This window comes from Zea mays, chromosome 7 (assembly GCF_902167145.1).
Source record: "Zea mays cultivar B73 chromosome 7, Zm-B73-REFERENCE-NAM-5.0, whole genome shotgun sequence".
In the NCBI taxonomy this organism is placed as follows: Eukaryota; Viridiplantae; Streptophyta; class Magnoliopsida; order Poales; family Poaceae; genus Zea; species Zea mays.
The window spans coordinates 150,369,907-150,392,135 of NC_050102.1; the positions used below are offsets into that span (position 1 = coordinate 150,369,907).

The following is a 22,229-nucleotide window of genomic DNA, read 5'->3' on the forward strand; positions in this document are numbered from 1 at the left end:
CGAACTTGGGTTGGAGGTGCCGGTTGCGCTTCTTCCTCCATTACATGATCATCTTGTGCTCCCCCTTGATCACACGCCTCCTGTTCATCATCTTGAGTTGAGGGATGCACCATTGTTGAGGAAGAAGGTTGATCTTGTTCATCTTGTTCCTGTGGCCGCACATCTCCAATCGCCATGGTGCGTATTGCGGCTGTTGGAACTTCTTCTTCATCTACATCATCAAAATCAACAACTTGCTCTCTTGGAGAGCCATTAGTCTCATCAAATACAACGTCGCTAGAGACTTCAACCAAACCCGATGATTTGTTGAAGACTCTATACGCCTTTGTATTTGAGTCATAACCTAACAAAAACCCTTCTACGGCTTTGGGAGCAAATTTGGAATTCCTACCCTTCTTCACTAGAATGTAGCATTTACTCCCAAAAACCCGAAAATACGAAACATTTGGTTTGTTACCGGTTAGTAGCTCATACGACGTCTTCTTGAGGAGGCGATGAAGGTAGACCCTGTTGATGGCGTGGCAAGTCGTGTTCACGGCTTCCGACCAAAAGCGCTCGGGGGTCTTGAACTCTCCAAGCATCGTCCTCGCCATGTCTATAAGCATCCTGTTCTTCCTCTCTACCACACCATTTTCTGTGGTGTGTAGGGAGCGGAGAACTCGTGCTTGATCCCTTCCTCCTCAAGGTACTCCTCCACTTGAAGATTCTTGAACTCGGACCCATTGTCGCTCCTTATCTTCTTCACCTTGAGCTCAAACTCGTTTTGAGCTCTCTTTAGGAAGCGCTTGAGGGTCCCTTGGGTTTCAGATTTATCCTGCAAAAAGAATACCCAAGTGAAGCGGGAAAAGTCATCAACAATAACTAGTCCATACATACTTCCTCCTATGCTTAGATAGGCGACGGGTCCGAAGAGGTCCATATGTAGCAGCTCCAGAGGTCTTGATGTGGTCATCACATTCTTGCTGTGATGCGCTCCTCCCACTTGTTTACCTGCTTGGCAAGCTGCACAAGGTCTATCTTTTTCGAAAGTAACATTGGTTAGACCTATCACGTGTTCTCCCTTTAGAAGCTTGTGAAGGTTCTTCATCCCCACATGTGCTAAGCGGCGATGCCACAACCAGCCCATGCTAGTCTTAGCAATTAAGCATGCATCTAGACCGGCCTCCTCTTTTGCAAAATCAACTAAATAAAGTTTTCCGTCTAATACACCCTTAAAAGCTAATGAACCATCACTTCTTCTAAAGACAGACACATCTACATTAGTGAATAGACAATTATATCCCATATTGCATAATTGACTAACAGATAACAAATTATATCCAAGAGACTCAACTAAAAACACATTAGAAATAGGGTGCTCAGATGAAATAGCAATCTTCCCTAACCCTTTCACCTTGCCTTGGTTCCCATCACCGAATATTATTGAATCTTGGGGATCCTTGTTCTTGACGTAGGAAGAGAACATCTTCTTTTCCCCCGTCATGTGGTTTGTGCACCCGCTGTCGATAATCCAGCTAGAGCCCCCGGATGCATAAACCTGCAAGGCAAATTTAGGCTTGGGTCTTAGGTACCCAACTCATGTTGGGTCCTACAAGGTTAGTACAAATATCCTTAGGGACCCAAATGCAAGTTTTGTCTCCCTTGCATTTTGCCCCTAATTTTCTAGCAACTATCTTCCTATCCTTTCTACAAATAGCAAAGGAAGCATTTAAAGCATGATAAATTGTAGAAGGTTCACTACTTGTTTTCCTAGAAACATGAACAACATTTCTTCTAGGCATGTGATTAATAACATTTCTCCTCGCTAAATTTCTATCATGCACAACATGGGAACTAGAAGCAGTCATAGCATATGAAACAACATTATTGCAATGAACATTCCTAGAATATTTCCTATCATTGTATAAAAAAGCATGGTTCTTTTGCACACTATTTGCCATAGGGGCCTTCCCTTTCTCCTTGATGGAGATGGGTGCCTTATGGCTTGTCAAGTTCTTGGCTTCCCTCTTGAAGCCAAGCCCATCCTTAATTGAGGGGTGTCTACCAACCGTGTAGGCATCCCTAGCAAATTTTAGTTTATCAAAATCACTCTTGCTAGTCTTAAGTTGGGCATTAAGACTAGCCACTTCATCATTTAATTTAGAAATGCGAGCTAGGTGTTCACTACAAGCATCAATGTTAACATCTTTACACCTAGTGCAAGTTACAACATTTTCTACACACGATTTTGATTTACTAGCTATTTCTAACTTAGCATTCAAATTATCATTTATGCTCCTTAAGCTAGAAATTGTCTCATGGCAAGTAGATAGTTCACAAGAAAGCATCTCATTCCTTTTAACTTCTAAAGCATGAGATTTTTGTGCCTCTACAAATTTATCATGTTCTTCATATAACAAATCCTCTTGCTTTTCTAATAACTTATTCTTATCATTCAAGGCATCAATTAATTCATTAACTTTATCAACCTTGGTTCTATCTAGTCCCTTGAATAAACATGAATAATCTATTTCATCATCACTAGACTCGTCCTCACTTGAAGAAGCATAAGTAGTATTTCGAGTACATACCTTCTTCTCCCTTGCCATGAGGCATGTATGGCGCTCGTTGGGGAAGAGGGTCGATTTGTTGAAGGCGGTGGCGGCGAGTCCTTCGTTGTCGGAGTCGGACGATGAACAATCCGAGTCCCACTCCTTGCCAAGGTGTGCCTCGCCCTTAGCCTTCTTGTAAGCTTTCTTCTTTTCCCTCTTGTTCCCTTGTTCCTGGTCACTATCATTATCGGGACAGTTAGCGATAAAATGGCCAACCTTACCACATTTGAAGCATGAGCGCTTCCCCTTCGTCTTGTTCTTGTAAGGCTGTCCTTTGCGTTCCTTAAGCGCCGTCTTGAAGCGCTTGATGATGAGGGCCATCTCTTCATCATTGAGCCCGACCGCCTCAACTTGTGCTACCTTGCTAGGTAGCGCCTCCTTGCTCCTCATTGCCTTGAGAGCAATGGGTTGAGGCTCATGGATTGGACCGTTCAACACGTCGTCCACATATCTTGCCTCCTTGATCATCATCCGCCCACTTACGAACTTTCCAAGGATCTCCTCGGGCGTCATCTTCGTGTACCTAGGATTCTCACGAATATTGTTCACAAGATGTGGATCAAGAACGGTAAAGGACCTTAGCATTAGGCGGACGACGTCGTGGTCCGTCCATCGCGTGCTTCCATAGCTCCTTATCTTGTTGATGAGGGTCTTGAGCCTGTTGTATGTTTGGGTTGGCTCCTCCCCTCTTATCATTGCGAATCTCCCGAGTCCGCCTTCCACCAATTCCATCTTGGTGAGCATGGTAACGTCGTTCCCCTCATGTGAGATCTTGAGGGTGTCCCATATTTGCTTGGCATTGTCCAAGCCGCTCACCTTATGGTACTCGTCCCTACACAATGAGGCTAACAACACAGTAGTAGCTTGTGCATTTTTATGAATTTGCTCGTTAATGAACATGGGACTATCAGTACTATCAAATTTCATTCCACTCTCTACTATCTCCCATATGCTTGGATGGAGAGAGAACAAGTGATTACGCATTTTGTGACTCCAAAATCCGTAGTCCTCTCCATCAAAGTGAGGAGGTTTGCCAAGTGGAATGGAGAGCAAATGAGTATTTGTACTTTGCGGAATACGAGAGTAATCGAAAGAAAAGTTTGAATTAACCGTCTTTCTTTTGTCGTAGTCGTTGTCGTCGTTGTCCTTTTGGGAAGAAGTGGACTCGTCGCTGTCGTCGTAGTAGACGATCTCCTTGATACGCCTCGTCTTCTTCTTCCCATCTCTTCGTTTGTGACCTGAGCCCGAGTCGGTAGGCTTGTCATTTTTCGGCTCGTTGGCGAAGGACTCCTTCTCCTTATCATTGATCACAATCCCCTTGCCCTTAGGATCCATCTATTCGGGCGATTAGTCCCTTTCTTGAAGAGAACGGCTCTGATATCAATTGAGAGCACCTAGAGGGGGGTGAATAGGTAATCCTGTAAAACTTGAAACTTAACTCACAAAACTTGATTAGGAGTTAGCACAAATAATGCCAAGTGGCTAGAAAGGAGTCTTAGCAAAACACAATAACCACAAGAAGATCAATCACAGATAGACACAATGATTTATCCCGTGGTTCGGCCAAGTCCAACACTTGCCTAGTCCACGTTGTGGCGTCCCAACGGACGAGGGTTGCAATCAACCCCTCTCAAGTGGTCCAAAGACTCACTTGAATACCACGGTGTTTTGCTTTGCTTTTCTATATCCCGTTTGCGAGGAATCTCCACAACTTGGAGCCTCTCGCCCTTACACTTTGATGATCACAAAGAAGCACAGAGTAAGGGAGGGATGAGCAACTCACACAAGACACAAAAATCACAGCAAATACGCACACACAAGACCCAGACTTGAGCTCAAGAGACTATCACAAGTTTCACACTAGAACGGAGCTCAAATCACTAAGAATGTCGAACAAGTGCGCAAGAATGGAGTGTGAGTGATAAACAATGCTCAAAGGATGCTTGGTGTACTCCTTCATGCGCCTAGGGGTCCCTTTTATAGCCCCAAGGCAGCTAGGAGCCGTTGAGAGCAATCTGGGAAGGCAATTCTTGCCTTCTGTCGCCTGGCGCACCGGACAGTCCGGTGCACCACCGGACACTGTCCGGTGCGGATCTCTTTCCTTATTTGGCGAAGCCGACCGTTGGCAGCCTTGGAGCCGTTGGCGCACTGGACACTGTCCGGTGCACACCGGACAGTCCGGTGTCCCCTACTAGCCGTTGGCTTGGCCACGTGTCCCGTGCGGATCGCGCGGCTGACCGTTGGCCCGACCGACCGTTGACTCACCGGACAGTCCGGTGCACACCGGACAGTCCGGTGAATTTTAGCCGTACGCCGTTAATTACTTCCCGAGAGCAGCAAGTTCGCCTGAGTCTGCCTGGCGCACCGGACACTGTCCGGTGCACCACCGGATAGTCCGGTGCACCCAGAATGCGCAGACTTTGGCTGAACAAATCCATTTCTTCTCCAATTCGATTTCTCCTGTTTCCAGCACTTAGACACAATACATTAGTCTCTAAAACAATGTACTAAGTCTGAGAAACATACCTTTATACTTGATTTGTACTTTGTCCACCATTTGACACTTAGATACTTGTGTTGGACACTAAATCACCAAAACACTTAGAAATGGCTCAAGGGCACATTTTCCTTTCAGTCATGCACTCGGCAAAGAGGGAGCATTTGCCGAGTGCCCCCGGAGCACTCGGCAAAGAGACTGACAAAGAGGCCTACTGAAACCTTATGTGCCGAGTGCTAGTCCAGCAGGCACTCGACAAAAAGAGAGCCTTTCTCGAGTCTTAGGGAGGGCCCTCGCAAAGGCTCGATCATTGTCACTTGGCACCATGACGACGACTTTTCTTTGCCGAATGCCCAACAAAAAGTACTCGACGAGGAAGTCGTGCCGATGTATAGTTCACCGATTTTGCCGACTGTTTTCTGGGCTTTGCTAGCTGTGCTCGGTAGTGATTTCTCAAATGAGACACGTTGTAAGTGTTAGGTAAGATATTAAAACAAGTTGAAACACATGATATGGTCATTGATAAAAATCTCTAAACCTACAGTATCCTAGGAGTTAGAGCAGCAACCGTTCAAATGCAGTACAGAGTTTGACCTACGACAAATTGAAGTGTAAATATATTCAAGCCCCAAGTACTAGAACGTTCAACGTATTCAAGCCGACACTCTCAAATTTACCGACACTCCTTCAACGTTTTCTTTTAGTGAGTTATCAAGATAATCTCACAATAACTAGAACGTTTCGTCACACTAGACTGCTATGTTTGTCGGTGAGCCAACGTATCTATTTCGAAAGACTCATGTACTTTATTAAAATTTTTGAAGTATTATATTTATGAACAGTGATGATGTCCCACGTTTGATTGTTATAAAAAAGACCAAACACAGTTACGATGTTTTTTTGCTGGAAATATTTTTGACTGCAACACGATGAAACAAGAGTACAATTAATGCCCTAGAACAAAAGGCTTGGCTCAACTAGCATAGCACGTAACGATTCTGGCCGTTTGAATTCGATTATGCCGGCAAGTCGTTCTGTTTAGGTGAAAATCGCTCAAATCAACGTAAATATAGAATATCGTCACGAAAAGATTTATCTACCGCTTTCTAGATCCTAAATCTAATAGACACTTAATCTTCCTCTACACGTAAACCCATCGATAGTTATATTCTCATTAGATTATTCATGGCTCTAAATTATCAGAAAAAACTCTTTAGAAAAACTCTACCAAACAGGTCTGTAGACTTTTCTAAAATAGTCGACTAGAGGTGCATATGCCAAAAAAAAACATGTTATGTCATGGAAATTTTAAACCCAAATGACACGCGAAGGAAGTGTTAGATCAGTGTCATCTGGAGTGAAAGCCGACTGAGGTTGATTGTTTTGGCTCTTCCGGTCTCCTGTGGCTAGCTATGATAAAACACGGATGCAATTTTCATTTTCAATGTTTATTCGATGGTATAAAATTTTAAATATAATAGATCGCCACGTCTAGTAAATCATGTTTGTTTGCTAATGTAAGTATTTAACTATAATCTAATACATTAATACTCTATGTTCTAAATTATATATATATATAGATATAGTATTTAGAGCCCTGGGCTCTCTCTAACTATTGGAAGCCCCGACCAGCAACCGACCAGGTGCGCAGGCTTTTTGGCTCACTGTACCACCTACTTACGTCAATTATAACTACGTGTTATGCTCAATCGTGTTACGGTTTACACACTTTTTGGTATGCGCATATTGTACACCGCTTCCTGTACTATCATATAAAACCTTCCATTAGTAGGGGAAGCCCAGGGCTTCCATTACCTCTTCCCTATATATATATATATATATATATATATATATATATATATATATATATATATATATATATATATATATATATAACTTTTAATATATATTAAGTCTAGATCCGTATATATAACTTTTAATATATATTAAGTCTAGATCCGTAGTAAAACTCATATACTAGAGAATCTAAAACGACATAATAATTTATAATGGAGAATGCACTTGTTAGGGCATGTACAACTCCACTTAATATGAGATCTCTTTAGTGATCTCTTAAGATGCTAAGTGAAAAAAATACAATAGACAGATTCTTCACGAAGAGCCCGTCTCTTCACGACTTTTCATAAACGTTGTCTCTTAACTGCATTGATGATTCAGAGCCTCACGATTGTACCATGCAATCTCTTAGTTGCCTCTTATACTTGGAAAACCGAATTAGTGTCTTAGAATTGTACATGCCCTAATGAAATTAAATAACTACATAGTGTACATGGTACATTTGATTACAACCCAATACAAAAATGAGTAACCACAGCTACGATATGAAAACAATGAAATAATACTATGAATCGAGAGAGCCTATTTTATCATCAACAATGAAATCTTTCGTTGTGTAGTATTCAATTTTTGTCCATAAAAATACATGTCCCTGTCCTTTGTAGCAAAAAATTCGGAGAAAGATAGGGGCTGAATTGCGAGAAGTGGACCCTCGAATCCTGTCCCAGGCGAGCAGCTTCCCGTCTCCCCGTCTCATCCCATGTCATGACTCAGCACCACCTCCCCCATCCTCCTCTGTCCTCGTATAAAGCGCCGCAGTCCACGACGGCGACGCCGCCCATGGGAGCTGGAGCACCAGCACACGCCGCTGCCCCGGCTCTGCGCCGCGAACCCTAGCCGACCGCCTCATGGCCGCCGAGTCCTGCGGCAGCCGCGGCGCCTCGCCCCCGCCGCCTCCCTCCGCTGGCGGCGCGGCCGGGAGGCGCCGCAAGGCGGAGGCCTACGCCGAGGTGCTCCGCCGCATCCGCGCTGGCGCCGGCGGCTACGGTGCTGCCCGCCCCGGGTTGGAGGACGAGCTCTGGGCCCACTTCCAAGGCCTACCCGCCAGGTCCAAAACTTCCTCTCGACCTCTCCTCTCTCCTGCATGTGTCGTGTTCACTATCTGCTTGCCAGCACCTCTGCGAAATTTTGATGCGTAGGCTCCTCTACTGTTGGATCGTATGCTAAGTTGATCTATCTTTTCCTCGCTCGATTTTTCTTCCTTTTGGTTATTGCGGCCGGGGTCCAGTCGATCGTACAGGAGCTGATCCGCGCCGCAGCTGCTCGTCGCCGCTGTAGCTAAAGCTAACCCTGCTGCCTTTTTGTCGTCGATAGGATTTGTGCTCGCGTGCCGTTGCGCTTGTCGTTTGGCCCACCACGGGCCATGGTAACTTTCTTGGTTCTACGTAAATACGCACGGATCAAGATGCAAATCTAAAGCTAGAAGGTTTCTCTTTCTCGGTATTAGTACATGCTAATCTTATTGGTTAACATGAAAGCTTAACTAGTGCTAATGGTTCCCATTACTAGATCTAGATAAACACGACCCGATTAGGCGATTAGACACTACATGCAGTAGCAGTACAACTCCTTCTAGTACATCAACTTGATGTTTCTTTTCCCTTCTCACTTTACTCTCGTGAATACTAGTTTTATACAGTACATGCAGTAGCAGTACAACTCTTTGTAGTACATGTACATCAACTAGATGTTTCTTTTCCCTTCTCACTTTAATCTCGCGAATACTAGTTTAATATAATTCCTCTTTGAGAAGGAACACACGATACCAGTCTGGTTGGGTGGTTGGGTCAATAGCCCAATGCTTAGAAGTGGATGGCTTATATCTCTTCGAAGTATTGCTAAAATTTACACGGTTGGTCGGCACACACTAGCTACTTGTGGATATTTCTCCTCATGTAAATGAATTTTTTGCATATTTCTGTGTACTTTCTGTTAACCTTAGGCCGTGTTGTAAGCATCAAACAGTGGTTGCTTGGGTATTCCTCTTGATAATTACCATTTCATATTTTTGATACGATGGTTCTTGTTTTCTTCTTTAGTTGTCACGATCCTGTTTGCTTCTTTGGCATGTCTTGGACTGTTTATCACAGCACTGCAAGAACATGAAAACAACAAGGCCATTTACAAGAGCACTGTAACATTGTTGTATACTTGTATATGCATATCTTGTTGTAGCTCGTTGTCGCAAGAACTAGCACTGATTTAAATAATTGCATGCCACTGAAATCTAATCCTAGGCATGGTTGACTTTGTGGAATAAACAGATATGCTTTGGATGTCAATGTAGAACGGGTTGAAGATGTCTTACTGCACAAGAAATTGCTGGAGCAAGCCCATAAACCCATGAATGGTCTGGTCTTTGATGTTCGTCCTGCACAGGTGATTAATTCACGCATCATATATCTACTTTATTTATTCATACTGACTAAACATCAATTAGTGGTCACGATTCTACCAGCCTATTTTCTATGAAATAACCATAAGTTCTTCCTTGAAACGTTCTTAAAATAACTCCTATCTGGTTTAAGCTCTCAAATTCATACAATTGCACAATCACCTTCCCTTTCTCTTTTGCTGCAAATACTGTTAGTTATTATGTCACATTGCGCCATTGTCAAAACAAACTGCATAAAGGCTGCTTTCGCCTTTATTCCATTGCATTTCATGGTTACATTCTCAGGCTTTTGAGATGGTCTTGGTGTCAGCTAGGTCTTTTCACTTTATGTATAATAACTGCTTTTGCAATAAACTCGCGCACAGTTTAAGCTTCTTTTGCCTAGTCCCTTGTGAAATGAATATGCATGAAGGGATGGATACTAATCAGTCTTAGAATGAAAAGGCAATGTATCCGTTGCTCAAAGGGGTACGATGTTCACGTGCACATTTTAAATATAGGACATCCATCTCACATCCAACTGCAACAGTCAATTTTACGAAGAATCCCTCTCACCTCCCTCCCCTGGCACTGTGAGGTGGGATGGGTTCTTTGTGAATTTGGTGCTGCTGTTGGGTGCGAGATGGATGTTCCAGATTTAAAATATGCGTGTGCACGTGAGCACCATACCCCTTTGAGCACCGGATACGTCGCCGAATAAAAAAATATAGTACACGCTTATTCAAAGACGATGTGCTAGATGGTAATGGTATGTCATATATATATTTTTCCTTATCTTGTTTTGGCATTTGTTCTCTGATTTTAATGTTCTCAAAGTAGATCACAATTCACACATTCACTATTGTGTGTGTGTGTGTGTGTGTTTTTATCAAGAAACAGAGGGAAATAACATGCACACACTCTTAATTCTTACTCAACTAGTTTATGTGTCTGTGGAGATGTGAAGTACATGTTTCATAGTACTGTAGTTTGAAATTGGAACGTCATAGGACTTGATCAGGGATTTATTAATTTTTACTGTATTTGATAGTGATAGCATTATCTTACAGCAGGGAATAACTTTGAATTTGAGGTTGAGCCAGGGAACCTCTTAGCTGGATGTTGTAATCCTTGGAAACTCATCCTTTTAGTATAAATAGAAATAGATATTGATACTGTGAACTTTTTAGCATGTATACTGTAATACATTTCATTAGCATGTTATTTTACTCAACTAAATGAACTGCACCTTTATGTTGACAATGATTTAGTTTTAGGGTTTTACTCTGGAGGAAAGCACTGGATTTGAGTCCACAACTTCCTTTAAGCAAGAAGAACAAGATCCCCAGTCCTCAGTATTCACATCAAGAGATCAAAGGTGATCTGATCTAGTCTTCTTTCATATTATGCAATCCACTTGCATGTTTGTTAGCTTGTGTCCTCGGAATATTTTTTTAATGCTTTCTTATGGTATAGTTTAACACTTCTGCAGTTTTTTTAATTCTATGTTCCATTATAGGTGTTGCATACTTGCATTTACGGGGCTTATGTAGACATTAATATATTTTGGTGATGATAAGTTATGGGACAATATTTTCTGATGCATAATACTATTACAGGCCTTTGCATGAAGTTATATTTGCATGTGACGATAAGCCAAAGCTTCTTAGTCAGGTAAATCACCAACATCTTGTTTGGGAATTGAATAGCATTTTGATTTGATTGCATTCTCGTTGTGGCCACTTGATATAAGTTGTTATATGTCTTAAAAGTTGTGGGTAAGCAATGGAGCTGTTAACACGATAGATGTTTTACTTAGGCCCCATTTGGCACATCTCCAGCTTCAAGTTTCACCTTTAGGTCTGGAGTTTGCATGCTAAGATTAAGAGACTTGAAGCTCTTTTTTTTGTTTCGAATAGAAAGAAAATTGTTCAATCCAACAATTCAGGTGTATCCACAGTGGATCTCCTGGTATTCCTATTAGGCATCGGAGAGGGCTTCGCCAAGGTGATCCCCTTTCCCCAATGCTATTTGTGCTAATAATGGACGTCCTTAGTAGTATGTTTCTGCTAGCTGAAGATAGGGGGCTGCTCCATAACCTTCTGGAAGGGAATGTCCGAAACAGAATTTCTATTTATGCTGACGATGTGGTTCTGTTTGTTAAACCTATAGTGGAAGATCTGAATTGTGTTAAGGTAATATTGGACTGCTTTGGTTCAGCGTCTAGACTGGTGTGTAATATGAACAAGAGCTGCGCCATCCCAATTAAATGTAGCGACCAGGCTGTGCAGCAGGGTTGCAACCTTCTTCGTTGCAGCTCGGCGTCCTTCCCCTGTAATTATTTGGGTCTTCCAATATCAGATAGAAAGCTCAGAAAGGCAGATCTTTTGGACTAGGTTGAGAAGATAGCAGATAGACTCCCCAATTGGAAGGCTCGGCTACTTAATCTTGCTGGCAGGACGACGTTGGTGCGTTTTGTTCTCTCTGCCATCCCTATTTATCTCCTCATTGCCATGAGTATTCCCAAGTGGGTGATCAAATCGATTGATAAGATTCGCAGAGGGTTCTTATGGAGAGGCAGAAAGGACGTGAATGGAGGTAATTGTTTAGTCTCTTGGGATGTCGTTACAAGGCCGCTTCTATTTGGTGGGCTTGGGGTCCCAAATTTGTATTATCAGAGCTGGGCTCTGCAAGCTAAATGGTTGTGGCTGGAGAAAACAGATTCAAACAGGCCCTGGCATGGGCTTATGCTGCCTGTGCCGTTGCAGGTCAGGAAGTTCTTTCATGCTTCGGTTATTACTGCGGTGGGCAACGGAAACAACACTTTATTTTGGACTGATAGATGGATAAATGGCGGTTGCATCAATGATTTTGCTCCTGATGTCGTTTCCAAGGTTGATAAAATTATTGTCTCCACTAGAACAGTGGCCCAGGCTCTTGGAGGACAGCAATGGATCAGTGACATCTTGACACCTCTTTCCTGGATGGGGATCCAACAATTTTTGCTGATTTGGGATGCTGTTAGCACTATTGTGTTAACTCAGGAGGCGGATATTCACACCTGGCTGCATACTTCCTCTGGTCAGTTTTCTTCTAGGTCTTGTTACAGGGCTTTATTTATGGGAGCTATTACGTTTGAACCTTGGAAGAGGCTTTGGAAATCTTGGGCTCCCCCTAAGTGCAAGTTTTTCTTATGGCTGGCCATTCGGAACAGATGTTGGACTTCAGATAGATTGGAGAAGAGAGGTCTGGACCACCCAGTGTCTTGCCTACTCTGTGATCAAGAGCAGGAAACCATACAACATATTTTGTGTACATGTGTCTTTGCAAGACAGTTCTGGCATTCCATTCTGTTTGGATTGAATGTTGGTAATCTCTCTCCATCTGGAGATGAGATCTCCTTTGCTGATTGGTGGCGAAAAACAAGTAAGAGGATTCATAAAAGCAAGAGAAAGGGCATGAACAACATCATTATCTTAGGGGCCTGGTGTTTATGGATCCACCGCAACAAATCTGTCTTTGATGGGGAGACCCCTTCGCTAAGCTCTATCAGATGCGTCTTCCTTGATGAGATTGGGTGTTGGATTACGGCTGGTGCCAAGCATCTTCAGAGCTTTGGCCTAGAGCTTGCGCGTAACCTTCACAGGGTCTAGGGAGTGGTGTGTGTTTTGTGTTTTTTCGTTTTTTGAGTAAGCCTGCTTAGGGCTTTGTACCTTGGTCCATTTTGGACCTTTTTTCTTCTCTAATTAAAATGATGCGCAGTTCTCCTGCGCTTTCGAAAAAAAAGGTGTATCCACAGCTACACAAATTTATAGAGCTAGAAATACCTATCTCCAAATCATCCACAGATTTCTTGGAGCTGGGCTCTGCCAAACGGGGCCTTAGTGCGTTTGATTGTGAGATATCTCATCCATATCTAAGCTACAGCCAGCCTGTGGCCTGATTATATAATAGTTTTCCTGTGATTCCTTATCTATTCTGCATACTTTTGCTTAACATATTCAGCCAATTTCATTTTTTTCCTTAAAATTCTGCTTTGGTGTAGCATCAATATGTTTCAAACTTTGTTTTGTTTTATATCTGTTCCTTATTATTTGGATGCTGTAAATCCTTTATTTGTTGCATAGTTACAGTAGGGTGCTAAAGTATTAAACTGCTAACCTACACTTTTTTTGAAGAACTGTTTATACACTTGATCAGGTGGTTCTGGTTTCTATTCTTCAAGATTCCACTTAGTTTTACTCTTTGTTGCTTCCTTGTTTTAAGACAGCTATAAAATGTATATATCTTTTGTTTTATTCAGTTAACCTCTCTCCTCGGGGAGCTTGGTCTTAATATCCAAGAAGCACATGCATATTCGACGAGTGATGGCTATTCCTTGGACATCTTTGTTGTTGATGGCTGGGAGTATGAGGTAATTCAGCATTTCTGGTGGATAAAAAACTGACCAATCATTGTTCGATAGAACCACATTAAACCTACTGCAAATCCTTTAAGATGAGGTCATGTGTACTGGAGCTGCAATGCTACCAGTGTACCTTTTTTGCGTAGGTATAAAAAAGTTTTAGGGTCTGAATCTGTTCCTTGTGTAATGATACAAACTTTTGGTACTGTATTTGGTATTCCAGATACAATTGGGCTCAGAAACAGATAGCATACATGTTTAATTGTTTATTCCTATTGTTTCACCAATCTTTGCACATTCTAAAACTATTCTACTATAATTTGACAAGGGTCTATCAACACATGATCGAACTGTGACACTAAAATTTACAAAATTGCAAGTGATGATGATTCCAACTCATTAAAAAAATCTTTTCTTGGCTTATTCTAACACCTATTTAAGTCTTACACAATGTTTTTTTTGAGGGGAAAGTCTTACACAATGTGCCACAACCAGTATCTGTCATAGTTTGTGACAGACTGGCAGCATGCCTAAAGGCACAATGCAAGCGATACAAAACTTGCCTATTCAGTTAAACTTAATGCTTCAGGGCCTTCAGTTTATTTTGACAAACTAACATTTCCTTTTTTAGCTGTCATATTTTTTCATGGTTATCACTGGCTACTAGGTACCTTGGATTAGGGTGGGTTTGACTAAGAGGATCCTGTCTCTTTTAACGAGTGACATCTTCATTGGCTTTCCTTTTTCTTTTTAACCAAAGAAAAGAAATGTACCCTTTTAGTTAGCAAAGAGATGAAGAGTAAAAGAAAAAAACAACACACGAGTGCTGGTAGATTCAACATAGGCGGTCAATGAGGAAAACAGATTTTGTAGCTGAAGCATACATCTTGTTCAGGATCTGTTCGATCATGAACATATTTTTAGTTGGGGGCAGTTAGAGTTTTGACCTTTTGTATGTGCAGTTGTGCATGAGCTTAGGCTCAAAGGAACATTTTTAGTTGCTGTTAGTAATTAGTTATTTTGTTATCCTCTGCACAATATAGATGAAAATAGATGGTGGTAGGTAGATCCTGGTTTGTTGCCAAAACAAAATCATCTTTCCACTTCAGCAGGACTCACTCTTCTGCCAAACACTCATCTTGACGGTCCTCCATTCCTATTTCATTGAAACCATTCAGTGTTGTTTCTTGATGAACTAATCTCAGAATTCTTTGCAGAAATTGAATGTTTTACAAATTTTAGGGTGGTGATCATTTCCAAAATATTGATTTGAAGATGGATGATTTTAGACAGCTGTTTCCAGATCCATCCAACTACCAGAAATCACTGGACCCCACACAAAAGTGGGGACCAGTATGGATGGTAGATGCTGGAAACGAGTATGCTGGTCATCTAAAGCCCACATAGTCATCCTAATGCTGAGCTCAAGTTTTGTCACTGTAAGAAAGTTTCAGAGTTGTAGCAAACTTTGTAACTGCAGTGGCGGCTTGAATTTGAAAATGTATATATGTTTGTAATTTTTTATGTTTGTTCACTTCTATTTCATCCTCCTTTTTCAACAATGTCCAGGCTGACATTCTCCAAAGTGCATTGAGGGAAGGCGTTGATAAAATAAAGGTAAGATGTGACAGACTAATATGCTTTAACTGGAGTATAATCAAGCTCTTCAGATTTATATTTCTATCATATGACAAGTCTCGTGTTAGTTGCTTTTGTACAACAGAATTAGTGTATTGTAGGTATAACTTCCTGTTTACAGTTCCTTACTTTTGTGTCTCTTACCATTTTGATGCTTATATTGTCCTTAAAAAGTAGTGGTTGCACTTTTTAGTATCAGTAAACAGTATGAATTGTTTCTGTCAAAATTAACAAGAAGTGGTAAACTTTGGTGCGATTTACCTTGAAGAGCAGCTCGAATAAGACAGCATCAGCACCAGCTCATGTCATTTATCACCCGAAGACTTTCTGTGCACTATGATCACCTTCTTAGTCCTTTTTTTTAAATGCTAATGCAGTACAGAGCATGGCCGTTGGTACCGTCGATGTCTGCTAGGATGGATCACCAACCATTGGAGGTTTCTCCTTCATCTGACTTTGTCCAGATACCAGCTGATGCAGTTGATGTTTGGGAAGTCGATCTCAGGCTTCTCAAATTTGAACAAAAATTAGCGTCTGGATCATTTGGTGATCTGTATGTTCAAGAAGCAACTTGAAGTAGTAACTCTTATTTATATGTAACTGACTTATTTGATGTGCCATCAGATACCATGGGACGTACTGTAGTCAAGATGTAGCTATCAAAGTACTCAAGCCTGAGCGGGTTAGCGTTGATATGCTACGTGAGTTTGCACAGGAAGTTTATATAATGAAGTGAGTGATGAACTTTACTTATGCTTGGACTGAGAAAATGGTGTAACAGTCACTTCACAATACAACATTTTAGGATGATGTTCCATCATTTATTTATGACTGCCCAGGCAAACTGAATTTGCTGTAATGACTTCTCCTATGGGAAGTAACATGATGCTAGTTTAAGATTTCTTGTTTCATATTTCTGCAATTTGAGTTTACTGACCATGGGTTTAAGGAATGATTTATCGTTTGACATTGTGTTCGATTACAACTTAATAACATAGTTTATCAAAAACCCAGAATAGCATTAGCCTGTTATTTTTAGTCTTGATGATCAGACACTTACTGAACTTGGGACAATCATTACGCTCCAGCTCTCTTTCCAAATTTGATTTGGCATGCATATTTGACATGCTGCTACTCTTATTGATATATCCAGTCACTTTCTCCAACCATGTTTAATCCTAATTTTACAGAAAGGTTCGTCACAAAAATGTTGTGCAATTTATTGGTGCATGCACGAGACCTCCTGTTTTGTGTATTATTACAGGTATACAGTCATTTCCTATTTCCACAGTGCCACTTAGATTCTCTTGCATTTGTACTTTGGAACATCGCTTGTATTAGCTCTTTATTCCTTTTCTTTTTGTTATTGCCAGAATTCATGCATGGAGGCAGTATTTTTGACTTCCTTTACAATAGACGAGGAAATTTTCAACTCCCGGATGTGATTAGAATTGCATCTGATGTGTCCAAGGGAATGAATTACTTGCATCAGATTAATATTGTTCATAGGGATTTGAAGACTGCAAATCTTCTTATGGATGATCAGGTACTTAACTGCACAGTGTAGTATTAACCTTGGTTACAATATCTATCTCAGGAAATAGAACTCTACTACCATACTCACTTCTCAGGATAGTGGAATCTTAGCTTTGGATACAAAGGTTACTTTGGTCCTGAACTCCTGACATCCTGATATCTTGAAGATAATTCTGCACTAGCTTAGACCGCTGTGAAATTGAATAGAAATATGGTCAACCTCTATGGCCGTAATTGCATATGGTAACACAAATCAACAGCTTCACTAGAATCATGCCTATAATAAATTGTTCTGAAGCCACCTGCTCCACCCTCCAGACGTCCTTTTTTTTGTGCACATCTGTCTGTCTACTTATATTGCAATTGCTTCAAAATACGATCAATACATAGGTGTGCATGCATCATCAGTCACTCAGTCTTTTGTCAAACCAATCAATGGACCCGTTGTATTGTATCTGTGAACTATGATGACATTTGTTTTTGGGAATGAATCATGATCTGGTTATGTTTGCTTGCCCTTGGGTACTATATACGTTTCAAATAAATAAGCACATGTTTACTCAGATTACTGTGCCATTTGAATGATATAATATCGTAGGTTGTCAAGGTTGCAGACTTTGGGGTTGCAAGGGTTAAAGACCAGTCAGGAGTTATGACTGCAGAAACAGGAACCTACAGATGGATGGCCCCTGAGGTTGATTTTGCCAAATTGCTTGTTATTAAACATTGAGAAACTCTTACATTAAAAGCAGCGTATGTGAAATTCGTTTTAGTGCTTAAAAATGTGGTTTCATATCAAGCGGATTACATATTAGTTGTGCAGTCTGCAGACAGAATGCCCAAAATGTGAGAATTTATTCCCCCTAGACCACCTTGATAGTTCGCATGAAGCAGCAAATTTGTTGGGGTTGGGGGCCTCAGTGTTATACCTAAAAGTTTACTTAGTTCCTAATGTCACTTTTCAAAAAACCAAGATTAATTTTTTTGAGCAGCTTGCGATGCCTCGGCTATTGCAACATGACTATTTTTTTTATTCTGTGTGATCTACATCAATGCTGCTTCACCAAGCCAACAATTCTAGCATCGAATATGATTCGTTTACTTGGTCTGCAGTTGGTGTTACTGTTCCTGTATTGAGCTATAAAGTACCGGGAAAAATCATTTTTATCTGAAAGTACTTTGGAAAAAAATAATCCAAGAACCTTTTGTGGGATCAAATCGCTATCTCAGCTTTAGAGTAAATTAGTGAGCTGTCAAACTGAAGGTAGTCCAGCAAATGTTTATCATTTATTTTTAGTTTGCCTTCAGTAATGCATAACATATAATTTATTGGTATGCTGGGGGTCAATGAGCTCCTTAGCTGTGATATGAATGTGCCATCTTCACAATGCCATCAGCCTTGTACCACATAGAAGTCAAAACTAGCTTTTGTTTATGCATCACCTCGTTCTACTAAAAAAACTGTGCAGGTCATTGAGCATTTGCCGTATGATCATAGAGCAGATGTTTTCAGTTTTGGGATAGTTCTTTGGGAGCTGCTGACCGGAAAGGTTATTTTCTTTCGCCATCATATTGTTTCGTCGGGACAATGGTAGAGCAGAAGTTTGGTTTTGCTAATTGTTGAGTTGGCCTTTGCTTTTCAGCTTCCATATGAAGACATGACACCTCTTCAGGCAGCAGTTGCTGTTGTTCAAAAGGTATCATAGTTTAGCACATCAGTTACTGTGGTTTGTCACAAAATAAGAACAGTAGGACATCTTGCTGTTATCATACTACTTTAATTTGCTGAAAGGAAAAAGGTTCCAAATAGAAGGTGAATGTTGAATTGTAGATCCATTTGAATCTTTTCCGGTGCTTGGTGGGGAAGTGAATTACTCCTTGTGAAATTGCTGCGGGGTTCCTGTTTCAAATCCTAATTTGCCAGTCCCGATACCTCTACATGCAGGATCTGAGGCCTACTATTGCTGTTGATACTCATCCTATGCTCGCTGAGCTACTCCAGAGATGCTGGCAGAAAGATCCTGCTCTAAGACCAACATTTGCAGAGATTGTGGATATATTGAACTCTATAAAGGAGGTGTGTGTTCACACAAAGGACTACATGCGCTTACCCTGATTTTGGTCTCATATTAGTCTATTTTTTCTCACACCCTTTATTGCCAGGCGGTTCGGAGTTCTGTGCATCACAAAAGGCATTCATGTCGATCTCACTCCGGGAGAAGACGAGGCTGTTGATGTGCCAGTTTTATGTGGTGCCGCACGCCCTTTTCATTTTATTTTTGTAGTCGAGCGATAACTTCAGAATACGGCCAGAAGAGCTTACTGTGTTCATTCCGAGAGGTTTTGGTAACTTTATTTTTTTTAATTTGGACTTATGCTTCAAGGATTTTCATCGTTAAAAAGCTTAGAGGTGCATATCCACGTTTACATTTGGCATGTATCTGTATCTCGTACTCGTTTTCTTAAGTTTGGCAGGCAACCAAGATTTTAATGAAAATCTTTAACCATTACTCACTCCGTCCGAATTTATAATTCGTTTGACTTTTTCTTTGCGCCAAGTTTGATTGTTTTGTCTTATTCATTTTTTTTGAAAAATTTTAAAAATTCAAAGTCATACTTAAAATATATTACATAGTAGAGGAGATCATAATAAAAACTAACAATAATTTATGAATATTTTTGGATAAGACGAGCTAGTTAAACTTAGCGTAAAAAAGTCAAATGAGTTAAACTTAGCGTAAAAAAGTCATATGAATTATAAATTGAAACGAGGAGTATTATAGAATTCCAGTATTTGTGTAACAAACTGTGTAAGTTTAGTATCGGTAGAATCATACTATTTGAAAACATTTTCGTAGATTGTTGATATATATTGGATATAAATGTTAAAACTATTTTTATCAAGGCAATGTATTAGGTGTAAACTAATAATTCTGTGTAAACTTCGTACAAACTAACTAACAAGTCACATAAATTCTCAAAAAAAACTATAGATGTACTTCTTTGCCCACTCCACCATTGAATAAAGTTTTAAATTCAAATTCATCATATATTAAAATGTACAAAAAAGTGAAAATTCAGAGATAATTTTCACTTTTTGTATATTAGAATTTTCTCTTTTTTGTATCTGTTAACATGTGATGAATTTGAATTTGAAATTTTATATAGTGGTAGAGTAGACAATGAAGTACATCTATATTTTTTGAGATTTTTTTGTGACTTTTGTTAGTTGGTTTGCACTAGATACATTGTCTTTCATCAAAGTGCTCAAGTAGCGTGTTAGCTTGATATTTTCGTAGATTGTTGATGGATATACTAGGTATAGCCATTTTCGTAGATTATTCATATATACTAAGTATAACTGCCAAAGGCGACTTATGCAACAATTTCAAATGTTCCAAACATACCCATAACAATCCACATGTATAAGCCATTTAAATGTCATGTCATCCAAACTTACTTCCTAATATCATATTGCTCGATCTTTTGTATTATGTGAGTTTTTGTTATTATCATTATTCATTTATTTTGTAAATAATAATATTATATCTTCGAGGTCGAAGGACGTCATCATTAGGGCATCGATTCTTCACACGGAGATGGCTAGGATTGGAAGGGCCTTCCCTTCACTGACCACGACTAGGTTAGATTACAACTAGATATGTAGAAAAAGAGTTGGCAACGACGAATGTTGGTTTCCATGCCGACTGTCTCTTTCCTTTTTATTTCTGCGATGCGAAAGGAGACCACAACCAAAGAGTCAGAGTGCATTAGGATAGACTTGACTGGGTCCCATGATCGAGTCGGTTGAGATCAACTCCAACATTCTTTTCTTTAATCTCATACTTATAGTTATTTATACTTAGAGCTTACCTTTTCGATTCTTTAACTTCCCAATTTACAATTTCCACTCTTCAATAGATCACTACACCAAGACCAAGGCGTTATAGTAGCTTGTTATACACTAATGAACTCAATGACTAAAATGCACTTCTATCTCAAAGAAGAGAACTTGAAACTTAAGAGAGATGGTTGGATTTTATGACCCCACAATCTAGAATCATATGTGCTCCATTAAACCTATGTTGGATATGACTTTTCTCAACATATTGTGTAAAAGCCTTTTAGTGAGTGGATTTGTAAGCATTTTCTCTGTACATACGCTCAAGGCTGATTGTTTGATCCTATAATCTCTTCTTTACACATAATACTTAGTGTCAACATGCTTGACAATAGTACTTGACTTGTTGCTATAGGAGTAACATATTGTTGGTTCATTATCACAGTATATATTCAGTAGTTTTGATATGCTATCTACCGCTTTTAAACCAAGTGCAAATTCTTAAGCCACATAGCCTGCCATGTTGCCTCATAACATGCAACAAACTTAACATATATTGTCGATGATGTAGTGAGTGTTTGTTTTGAGATTTTTTTCACGATATAGCTCCTCCTACGAGTGTGAATATATAACTTGACGTAGACTTTCTACCTTCTTCACACCCTGCATAATCTAAACCTGAGTATTCTATAAACTCAAGTGTAATACCCACTTTGTAAGAAAGATCTAAAAGAGAAACTATATCACTCTATCTCTATATGTACTACAAATGTGTATCATTTCATGTACACACATTACCTACACAAATAAATAAGTAACAAAAGACACTCAATTAAATCATGCATCATGCTGGATTTTGTTTTGTGTGCATTTTGTGACAACATAAAATAATTTGAAGAAGAAATATATTAAATTCCCAAAATAGAATTTGGAAAATAAAAGGAGATCCTAGAATTTAGGAAAAAAAAGAGAGGAAGGAAAACAATATTATGGGAGTAAAATGAGTATAAAAAAATAATAAAATATATTATCTCTGCAATAGGTTTTAAGGTGTACATTGGACTCAAATATGCAACTCTTAAAAAGATCCAAATTCAGATTTTGAATTCAAAATAAAGAAGACAAAATAGAGAAAAAATGGAATTATAAAAGAAAATCGGTGATGTGCACGGTTGGGCCAACTACACGCTATTCGGCCCACTTCTGATTTCCCTGGTCCGCTCTCGGCCCATTCAAGGAAGCGCGCCGCACGGCCCAACTCAGTTTTTGCCTCGCTCGGCCCATGGCGCTCACTGCCGCTCACGTGCGTGGCTTACCGGTGGGGCCGCCCTGTCATCACCTATTCTCCGTGCTCATCTCAACAGAATGCGCCATGCTCGCGTGGTCAACACTCCGATCTTCCTCGCCGCGGATTCCGCGATCTCCCGGGCTCCCGGGGATAAGTAGCGTGTCCCGCGGCCCTTCTCCTCGTCGACCCTGCGATTCTCTCG

At 40.4% G+C, this 22,229-nt stretch overlaps 1 protein-coding gene across 2 annotated transcripts; it reads left to right on the top strand.

The window, feature by feature from the left end:
- Positions 1–7,626: 7,626 nt before the first annotated feature.
- LOC100382036 (uncharacterized) lies at positions 7,627–19,412 on the top strand. Of its 2 annotated transcripts, NM_001361571.1 has the most exons (15): positions 7,688–7,993; positions 9,210–9,324; positions 10,597–10,697; positions 10,939–10,993; positions 13,623–13,733; positions 15,294–15,341; positions 15,740–15,915; positions 15,987–16,094; positions 16,553–16,626; positions 16,736–16,908; positions 17,497–17,592; positions 18,368–18,448; positions 18,542–18,595; positions 18,844–18,975; positions 19,062–19,411. In NM_001361571.1, exons 1-15 carry the CDS (start codon positions 7,794–7,796, stop codon positions 19,131–19,133), a joined length of 1,596 nt encoding a protein of 531 aa, NP_001348500.1. In that variant the 5' UTR covers positions 7,688–7,793; the 3' UTR covers positions 19,134–19,411. The 2 variants fall into 2 exon arrangements, with proteins under 2 accessions (XP_008651642.1, NP_001348500.1); XM_008653420.4 differs by lacking the exon at positions 17,497–17,592 and having other exon boundaries at positions 7,627–7,993; positions 19,062–19,412.
- Positions 19,413–22,229: the final 2,817 nt, after the last annotated feature.